This window comes from Triticum aestivum, chromosome 2B, assembly GCF_018294505.1.
Source record: "Triticum aestivum cultivar Chinese Spring chromosome 2B, IWGSC CS RefSeq v2.1, whole genome shotgun sequence".
In the NCBI taxonomy this organism is placed as follows: Eukaryota; Viridiplantae; Streptophyta; class Magnoliopsida; order Poales; family Poaceae; genus Triticum; species Triticum aestivum.
In genome coordinates this window covers 130,905,655-130,916,344 of record NC_057798.1, presented here as the reverse complement: position 1 = coordinate 130,916,344, position 10,690 = coordinate 130,905,655, and the positions used below count along the sequence as shown (strand labels likewise).

The 10,690-nt window shown below is 44.9% G+C and overlaps 1 protein-coding gene across 1 annotated transcript; it reads right to left on the bottom strand.

Annotated features, from left to right (window-relative positions):
* Positions 1–1,088: 1,088 nt before the first annotated feature.
* LOC123040802 (uncharacterized) lies at positions 1,089–3,988 on the bottom strand. The gene is made up of 4 exons (XM_044463558.1): positions 3,353–3,988; positions 3,073–3,189; positions 2,609–2,915; positions 1,089–1,441 (listed from the first exon to the last, which is right to left on the bottom strand). Exons 1-4 carry the CDS (start codon positions 3,881–3,883, stop codon positions 1,401–1,403), a joined length of 996 nt encoding a protein of 331 aa, XP_044319493.1. The 5' UTR covers positions 3,884–3,988; the 3' UTR covers positions 1,089–1,400.
* Positions 3,989–10,690: the final 6,702 nt, after the last annotated feature.

The following is a 10,690-nucleotide window of genomic DNA, read 5'->3' as shown; positions in this document are numbered from 1 at the left end:
GACAACGGGGAAAATGCTCGGATGCATGAAACAAACACGTATGCAAAATGAGATGCACATGATGACATGATATGAAATGCATATGATGACATGGCAAAGTGCAACACGCAAGCAAATGACATGGCAACGACGGCGAATTCGGATCCGGGGCGTTACAGCGTGTAAGCCTGCAGGTTCGCCCATGGTACTGACGGCCTCGAGCGGTGATGGAGGTCGAGCAGCGAGTTGCCTAGCTTGTATTTGGTAGGCTAGGCGGGCCACTCCAACGGGCTTTTATACCCGAGAACTCCTCTTCGTCGGATGCCGTGGACAGTGTGGAGAATATATGATGCAAGGAGAAGATGGGGAGCGGATGTGTGGTGCGGTTCTTGCCCGGCGTTTTGCCCAGTGTGAAGAATAACCAAAGATCGAACATAGGATCTTGAACCCCGAAGACAAGCTTCGAGCCAACACCTTCAACAAGGATACGACGCACACCCGTCGACTTTTCCTGATCTAGCCAGAGAGGCGAGACCATGAGACCATTAGATTACTTTTGTTATGCAGTTCTTAATTTGTGCACTACCCTTGATTCGATGAATGAAGATTTAAAGCCCCTGTTATCTGACATGTTTGTTTCTTTTTCTTCTTAAATCAAGAACTGTGAGCACCATTGTTGACACGTTGGTGTTGGCTGGTGGCCTTTTGGTTACTGGGTTGTAGGTAATGTTGGGCACACCATCTCCTGGTCCTCCTCCCTGAGAAACAGATGCTTGCAACAATAAGAAATGACCGAGGCAAATCCCTCACTGAAGGTGGTTTCAGTCCAGACTTGCTCACTAGAAATAAGAAATGCAAACTTGTACTAACAAAGAGTTAATATGTGTTAGCCAAATCTCATGTACAACAGAAGGATGTCACTAAAATTCTTTTTAACATGTTACAAAATGTAAAGCTTCATAGGATTCTATCATTAGACCTTTCCGCTTTACTCATGGCCTTCCTGGTATGTGCAGGCCAGCAGTTAAGGACTCTAAAAACACAAAACAGGACAACTAAAAACATGATCAACAGCGCACAGGAAGAACCCACTGCATTCTCCAGCTATACGAGAAGTGCATAGTCTAAAAGGAATGAAGCTCATTGCACAAACCACTGCATTTTCCAGTTACACGAAATGCATTGTCTACGAAGCTGTCAAAATTACATCGCAGGGATGAATGTCATTCAGCATCACTACAATATTGTTCAGCCGTTGGACCCAACGCTTTCAGTAGTTCTGAATCATAGAACCGCGAACACGAGAGCTGCTGAGTTTCTGAATCTATATCTATCTCTAGGCAAAAGTAGGCGTCCAGTTCTGCTGCCAACCCGAGGTGGAGAAACTTGTGAACAGTCAGGACACCGGCTCTGATCTTCCTCTACTCCGCGTCGACGTCTGGGTGTCGCAGATCATCGTAGGCTGAAATAGCAGAAAATCAGTTAGGCAGCACGCCAATAAGCAATAACAAGGCAAAACCTGAAGCAATATAATGTGCAAGAAACTAAGCTTTTATGTACTCCCTCCGTTCGGAATTACTTGTCGCACAAATGGATGTATCTAGACCTAGATACATCCATTTTCGCGACAAGTAATTCCGAACGGAGGGAGTAGTACTGAAAGACACTACCTGAGTTTCATTAACTGACAAGAAAACTAGTATCTTCTGTGCAAAGGTGAATAAGATGACTTACTTGATTTGGCCTATAACTTGCATAATTTCTACTAGCGGCAAATGTTATCAAATGGACAAACTGAATCTTCTGAATCAAGGACAGAAATGTTCAACTAGCTTCAGTCCATCTTTTACCATGTGTACATAGTGATAAATCCACATGCCGCCTACTATTTACATCCAACTACTCTTACTTCTCTATAGGATTATAACAGTTCCAGACAGCTCCCAAGTCCTAACAAAATGAATCATAATACCATTTTTCCAAGCACGATCAGATTAGTACTCCACTAAAGTAAGACCACAAACATCAGGTTCATGCAGCAAACTATATCCACACCAACATGTGTGCATTGTTGATAACAGATTCAAGAACAACACTACAATTCTATACAAAGAAGGTCAGCAGGAAAGCAGATGAACAATTTAAATCTCAGAGCCTTGCAAAATAAAATGATCAAAATTGCAGCTCATGTGCAGAAATAATATTTAATTTATTATTTTGGAACCTGAATTTTGTTCACATATTATTCAACACAAGTAAAATGGGCTAAATCGAATGGATATCCCACCATCTTCTCTGTTAAGGCTGAAAAGAGATGAATCAACTGATTTGGATTTTTAAGTTCCATAGAGATTTATTCCCACAATAACAGATTACAACAGCTGCAGACAATTCCCAACACCTAACAGTTTCAGACAACAACAGTTTCAGTTTATTGTTTTTTCAGACGACAACACTTTCAGTAAACTGTTCTGAGACTGTAGAAGTTTCAGTTAACTATTTCAAGCACAAGCAGATTAGCACCCCACCAAAATAAAACCCCCAAAATCATTGATCATGTATAACAAATTCACTTGTTGCCACCGTGAATAGATAATTAGGAAGTTGGGGCATGGAGAGAGGCTCTCACCACGAGTCTCGTCCTCGAGGATGACAATCTCGAGGGTCTCGCCGTAGCCGCCGTGGGGCAGGTCGACGACGAGCGGGGTCAGCCTCCCGTAGCGGCCCGCTCGGACGCAGATGGCGACGTTCTGGTAGTACAGGTTGATGCTGGTGCGCATCACCAGCTGGTCCCTCAGACGGAACACGGACCTCCCCCTGAACCAGAACTCGCCCCAGCCGGCGCTGTCCTCGGGGTAGTCCCCGCCGAGCGTCGGAGTGTACCGGATCCGCCGTCCCGGATCCATGAACATGTCGGAGAGGAATCTTGCGAGAGTCTGCAGTTGAATCGCAGAAAACCATGGTTATTTTCGGGAGATCAAGAACTGCTCGAAAATTTGGCAAGAACAGAACTGCAGTTCAAATGAACGACGCCGAATAAGCCAATTAGCTCAATCGATAGGAGGATCAAGAAGGGGGTCATGGCGAGCTCACCGGAGTCCGGCCACCGGAGCCACCCGCCTCTCCCGGGATGGGCTCGACGCCCCCGATCTGCTGTCCCGCCCCCCGGTGCATGAATATGTTGGAGAGGAATCTCATTCCTGGGCGAGTCTGCAGTTGAACCATCAACCATGGTTATGTTTGGGAAATCAAGAACTGCTCTCACAAATTTGGCAAGAAGAAAACTGCAGCTGAAAGCCTGAAAGTGGCCGAATTCGCAATCGCCGAAAGCAATTCAGCAGAGAAGCGGGTCATGGCGATCGATCGAACTCACCGGAGGCGGGCCAGGAATGGCAGGCATGCCAGCCTCTCTAGCGGGGATGGGCTCGACGACCCAGTGCATCATGGAGTTGACGTCGTCGTCGAGGCTGACGCCGGCGTTCCAGGGAAGGTACCTGCCGTTGACGCGGAGGAAGCGGCCGCCCGCGTGGTGGAGCAGGACGACGTTGCCCGCGAAGCCCGACCCGACGGCCCGCCACATGATGGCCCCCACCTCCGGCTGGTCGTAGTCACGCAGCTCCGCGCGGAATCCGCGGTGGCCTCGCCGCGCCGGCACGTCCGTGGCGCCGAGGTAGCGGCCGTAGGCGGCGCTGTGGAGGAGCAGGTACGGGCCGTCGTCGTCGTAGAAAGCCTCTCCGTCGCCGTCGTCGCGGTGGTAGATGTGCACCGCCCACGCCGCGTTCATGGAGGCCCGGACCTGGCTGAGGGTGACGCTCTCCCCGTCGGCGGCGGCGTGGAGGTAGGTGCGGGTGCGGTGCACGGGGCTCCGCAGCCGCACGTGGTGCCCGTCGTGGGACTGGTCCATGGGTCACCGGCGCCGGAGAGCAGAGGCGGTGGGTTGGCTGCTGCGCGGTGGAGAGTGGAGGGGTTTCTTGGTTTGTTGGGGACTCCGGCGAGGAAAGCTGTTGGTTGCGGCGGTTGCGTTGGGCGCCAACGCGAGGTATTTCAAGGTGCCGCCGTCCCGGGCTTTGGGAGCGAGGTGGGCTTGCGGGCCGTTCCTTGGCCCGGCCCATACAATCGGGCGTCGTCTCTCTCTCCATTCCTCCTCCGCACAAGCCCGCACGAGCCCCTTCCCCGAACAGACACGCGGCGGCGGCGCCGCCGCTCATTCCCTTCCCCGCCGAGCCTCTCACTCCGCGTTGCACCAGCGCGCCAGCACGGTGAAGAGACGACCAGCGGCATAACTCACTCTCCTTACCTACCTGTGGTGGTGTGCCGGTGTTTGCCAGTCTCATCTATAATCTCAAACTCATCCTTTTGATATTTCACTTTGCCTTGTGTAACTAAACTGTGTGATATATACATTGTTCGAGAATTGTGTGAAGTGGAGCTATCATGTCCTGCGATGGCCGTGTTTTGGCAGGACAGTTTAAACAAAAGATTTTTTGGTCACAATTTCATTAGTTACACCACAGCAAAAATGTTAATTTCACCATGTTAGTTTTTTGTGGCATGGAAGTTTTTTCTAGATCATGGCAATTTTATTCATTAGATCATGGCAATTTTATTCATTCGACCATGGTACTTTTACTATTCAGACCAGGTCAATTTTATTAGATAGGCATTGGCAGTTTATTTCGTAGCATGACATTTTTTGTGCACCATTCAAATTTGTGACATGATATCTTGTACCACGGCAATTGTACATGTCATGCGACATGGCATTGTTTTCGACGATGACATTTTTATCATTTTTATACCATAGCAAATTCAATTTAGGTACTATGGAAATTATCTTTTACTTTTTTCAGTACATGGTAATTTTTTGTCAAGACAAATAATCTTTAAGATGTTGCCCTGTAAAAATCATGGCAATTTTGTAATTATATCCTTTTTGTCACATGGCATTTTTGTAATGTTTTAATAATGTTTCATATATTCTGATGAGAATTTGTCACACTTTTTATTATAAGCAACATGGCCATTTTCTTTTCAAAGTTTGTTATTCGAATCTCTATGTACAACATGGTATTTTTATTATTAATAAAACTTTTATGATTAAGAGCATGGCAATCTTTTATCTACAGCTCAGGATTTATTTTTAATGGCATGGCAATTTTACATTTTTGTACCATGGCAATGTTCTTTTGATGTGATCTTTTATTTCCAACAAAGAGAAAATATAGAGCATGGCAGTTTTAATTTTGTATCATGGCATTTTTAGTTTTACTATCATGGCATTTCCGTTATTTCTGATCATGGAAATTTCCTTTGTGTTTTCAAAACTTTCCAATTCTAAATCATCCTTGATCATGACAATTTTCCTTTATATTTTTTGTACATTTGTTTCAAATTTGCCATTTATGATGGCTTTTTAGTAAAAAAAAACTGTTTTTATTTATTTCGCGACTAGCAGTTTTTGCTATACATATATTTTTATTTTCTATGTGTTTCTAGTTATGTGCTATATATGAAATACTAGTGATGTGGTAGTTTATATAATTTTTAAAAAGAAATTTAGCACGTCAAATTCTGTAATTTTTCTTTTCTCGATATAGAACACCTATTTTTAGAGGAATGTACAGTGCATTATCATTTTTTAACATGACTGCATTTTATTTTATACATCATGGCATTTTTTGTGTTGTTAACATGAGGTTTAAAATACCAGTTTCTAAGGTTTAGTAGTGTCATAGAGAATTGAGCTTTTTTTAGGCCCATTGGAGGCTCAGTTACGTATAGGGAAGAAGGGTTCACGAAGCTCCGAGGGAACTTTTGGTTCGCCAGGTACACTTCCCCAGGTACGTTCCCCGATTATTTGGGTCCATCTTACAGATAATCAGTCTAAACCATCGACAATCAGGCAAAGCTGGTTTACGGTACTACCATGGCAGGCCATGGTACTACCGCAGGAGAAGAGCACGATACTACAGCACAACAGTAATTTTTTACTGCCGCTGGAAGAGCGGTACTACCGCCCTGCATGCGGTACTTCCGCCTGAGCGGTACTACCGCGCCGTCGCGAGCGGGTGGGGGTCAAGAGCGGGCAAGGGGAGTTCCAACTCCCCCATACCCATTCAACTTGGTTTTCCCACTTCGTCTCTCTCTCTCTCTCTCTCTCTCTCTCTCTCTCTCTCTCTCTCTCTCCTGCCAAAGAACGGCGCCGGAGGACCTCGCTGGATTTTCGTCTCCGGCCGCTCTCCACGCATTCCGACCGGTGGGATTGATCCCCACCTCGCCCTCTTGCCATGGAAAAAGGTTTCTCCCCAAATCCCTCTCTCTTCGCCTTGTAGTTTTGCTTCTAGGTTTTGGGGAGATGCATGTTGTTCTTGAGATTTTTGGCCAAATCTTTGCAAGAGAAGGATGTAGGAGAGTAGTAGTGCAGTAGAGATACTATTTGGTATGTTGCCACACGGTATTTTTGATCAACCATGGTACCGATCCAAAGTTGCGGATTGATAACCCACAAGTGTAGGGGATCGCAACAACTTTCAAGGGTAAAGTATTCAACCCAAATTTATTGATTCGACACAAGGGGAGCCAAAGAATATTATTGAGTATTAGCAATTGAGTTGTCAATTCAACCACACCTGGATAACTTAGTATCTGCAGCAAAGTATTTAGTAGCAAAGTAGTATGATAATAAAGGTAACGGTAGCAAAAGTAATATTTTTGGGTTTTGTAGGAATTGTAACAATAGCAACGGAAAAGTAAATAAGTGAAGCACAAGATGTGAAAAGCTCGTAGGCATTGGATCAGTGATGGATAATTATGTCGGATGCGATTCCTCATGTAATAGCTATAACATAGGGTGACATAGAACTAGCTCTAGTTCATCAATGTAATGTAGGCATGTATTCCGAATATAGTCATACGTGCTTATGGAAAAGAACTTGCATGACATCTTTTGTCCTACCCTCCCGTGGCAGCGGGGTCCTAGTAGAAACTAAGGGATATTAAGGCCTCCTTTTAATAGAGAACTGGAACAAAGCATTAGCACATAGTGAATACATGAACTCCTCAAACTACGGTCATCACCGAGAAGTATCCCGATTATTGTCACTTTAGGGTTGTCGGATCATAACACATAATAGGTGACTATAGACTTGCAAGATAGGATCAAGAACACACATATATTCATGAAAACATAATAGGTTCAGATCTGAAATCATGGCACTCGGGTCCTAGTGACAAGCATTAAGCATAGCAAAGTCATAGCAACATCAATCTCAGAACATAGTGGATACTAGGGATCAAACCCTAACAAAACTAACTTGATTACATGGTAAATCTCATCCAACCCATCACCGTCCAGCAAGCCTGCGATGGAATTACTCACGCACAGTGGTGAGCATCATGAAATTGATGATGGAGGATGATGATGACGACAAGAATCCCCCTCTCCGGAGCCCCGAACGGACTCCAGATCAGCCCTCCCAAGAGAGATTAGGGCTTGGCGGCGGCTCCGTATCGTAAAACGCGATGAAACCTTCTCTTTGGTTTTTTTCTCCGCGAAACGGAATATATGGAGTTGGAGTTGAGGTCGGTGGAGCGTCAGGGGGCCCACGAGACAGGGGGGCGCGCCCCCCACCCTCGTGGACAGGGTGTGGGCCCCCTGGTCTTGATTCTTTCGCCAGTATTTTTTATATTTTCCAAAACTTGCCTCCGTGGATTTTCAGGACATTCCGAGAACTTTTGTTTTCTACACATAAAACAACATCATGGCAGTTTTGCTGAAAATAGCGTGAGTCCGGGTTAGTTTCATTCAAATCATGCAAGTTATAGTCCAAAGCAAGGGCAAAAGTGTTTGGAAAAGTAGATACGTTGGAGACGTATCAACTCCCCCAAGCTTAAACCTTTGCTTGTCCTCAAGCAATTCAGTTGATAAACTGAAAGTGATAAAGAAAAACTTTTACAAACTCTGTTTGCTCTTGTTGTTGTAAACATGCAAAGCCAGCATTCAGGTTTCAGCAAATATTATAAACTAATCATACTCACAATAACACCTAGGTCTCACAATTACTCATATCAATAGCATAATCAGCTAGCGAGCCATAATAATAAAACTCGGATGACAACACTTTCTTAAAACAATCATAACATAATATAACAAAATGGTATCTCGCTAGCCCTTTCTGAGATCGCAAAACATAAATGCAGAGCAACTTTAAAGATCAAGGACTGACTAGACATTGTAATTCATGGTAAAAGAGATCCAGTCAAGTCATACCCAATATAAACCAATAATAATGAATGCAAATGACAGTGTGCTCTCCAGCGGGTGCTTTTTTAACAAGAGGGATGGTGACTCAACATAAAAGTAAATAGATAGGCCCTTCGCAGAGGGAAACAGGGATTTGTAGAGGTGCCAGAGCTCGATTTTAAAATAGAGATTGAATAACATTTTGAGCGGCATACTTTTGCTGCCAACACAACAACTATGAGATGGCTGTATCTTCCATACTACATGCATTATAGGAAGTTCCCAAACAGAATGGTAAAAATTTATACTCCCCCACCACCAACAAGCATCAATCCATGGCTTGCTCGAACAACGAGTGCCTCCAACTAACAACAGCCCTGGGGGAGTTTTGTATAGTTATTTTGATTTGCTTTGATCTTTTTTGATCATGGGACTAGGCATCCCGGTTACCGGCCCTTTCTCATGAATGAGGAGCGGAGTCCACTTCTCTTGAGAATAACCCACCTAGCATGGAAGATATAGGCAGCCCTAGTTGAAACATGAGTTGCTCGAGCATACAAAACAGAATTTCATTTGCAGGTTTGGAGTTTGGCACATACAAATTTACTTGGAACGGCAGGTAAATACCGCATATAGGAAGGTATGGTGGACTCATTGGAATAACTTTGGGGTTTAAGGAGTTTGGATGCACAAGCAGTATTCCCGCTTAGTACATGTGAAGGCTAGCAAAAGACTGGGAAGCGACCAACTGAGAGAGCGACAACAGTCATGAACATGCATCAAAATTAATTCACACCGAGTACAAGCATGAGTAGGATATAATCCACCATGAACATAAATATCGTGAAGGCTATGTTGATTTGTTTCAACTACATGCGTGAACATGGGCCAAGTCGAGTCACACAATTCATTCAAAGGAGGATACCATCCCATCATACCACATCATAATCATTCTAATAGCATGTTGGCACGCAAGGTAGACCATTATAACTCGTAGCTAATCAAGCATGCCACAAGCAACTATAATATCTAAATGTCATTGCAAATATGTTTACCTCACAATAAGCTGAATCAGGAACGATGAACTCATCATATTTACAAAAACAAGAGAGGTCGAGTTCATACCGGCTTCTCTCATCTCAATCCGTCCATCTTATTATTGGGGAACGTAGTAATTTCAAAAATTTCCTACGCACACGCAAGATCATGGTGATGGATAGCAATGAGAGGGGAGAGTGTTGTCCACGTACCCTCATAGACCGAAAGCGGAAGCGTTAGCACAACGCGGTTGATGTAGTCATACGTCTTCACGGCCCGACCGATCAAGCACCGAAACTACGGACCTCCGAGTTCTAGCACACGTTCAGCTCGATGACGTCCCTCGAACTCCGATCCAGCCGAGTGTTGAGGGAGAGTTCCGTCAGCACGACGGCGTGGTGACGATCTTGATGTTCTACCGTCGCAGGGCTTCGCCTAAGCACCGCTACAATATTATCGAGGAGGACTATGGTGGAGGGGGGGGCACCGCACACGGCTAAGAGATCAAGAGATCAATTGTTGTGTCTATGGGGTGCCCCCCTGCCCTAGTATATAAAGGAGCAAGGGGGGAGGCGGCTGGCCAAGGAGGAGGGCGCGCCAAGAGGGGAGTCCTACTCCCACCGGGAGTAGGACTCCTCCTTTCCTTGTTGGAGTAGGAGAGAAGGAAAGAGGGGGAGAGGGGAGAAGGAAAAGGGGGCTGCATGCTACGTCTCGAGCTTGCGTTGGTTTTCCCCGAAGAGGAGAGGATGATGCAGCACAGTAGCATAAGTATTTCCCTCAGTTTTTGAGAATCAAGGTATCAATCCAGTAGGAGGTCACGCGCAAGTCCCTCGTACCTGCACAACACGATAGCAACTCGCAACCAACGCTTAGGGGTTGTCAATCCCTTCACGGTTACTTACGAGAGTGAGATCTGATAGAGATAATATTTTTGGTATTTTTGATATAAAGATGCAAATTAAAAAGTAAAGGCAAAGTAAAAACAAAGCAAGTAAATAAAGTGATATAGATTGATATGATGAGAATAGACCCGGGGGCCATAGGTTTCACTAGTGGCTTCTCTCAAGAGCATAAGTATTCTACGGTGGGTGAACAAATTACTATTGAGCAATTGATAGAATTGAGCATAGTTATGAGGTTATCTAGGTATTATCATGTATATAGGCATCACGTCCGAGAAGTAGACCGAAACGATTCTGCATCTACTACTATTACTCCACTCATCGACCGCTATCCAGCATGCATCTAGAGTATTAAGTTAAAAACAGAGTAACGCCTTAAGCAAGATGACATGATGTAGAGGAATAAATTCATGCAATATGATAAATACCCCATCTTGTTATCCTCGATGGCAACAATACAATACGTGCCTTGCAACTCTTTCTGTCACTGAGTAAGTACACCGCAAGATTGAACCCAAAGCCATGCACT

Coding starts and splice junctions, on each gene's coding strand:
- LOC123040802 (XM_044463558.1), bottom strand. CDS start 3,883: ATGGACCAGTCCCACGACGGGCACCACGTGCGGCTGCGGAGCCCCGTG. Junction 3,190..3,352: donor CCATTCCTGGCCCGCCTCCG/GTGAGTTCGATC, acceptor GTTCAACTGCAG/ACTCGCCCAGGAATGAGATT. Junction 1,442..2,608: donor CCTCGAGGACGAGACTCGTG/GTGAGAGCCTCT, acceptor CTGCTATTTCAG/CCTACGATGATCTGCGACAC.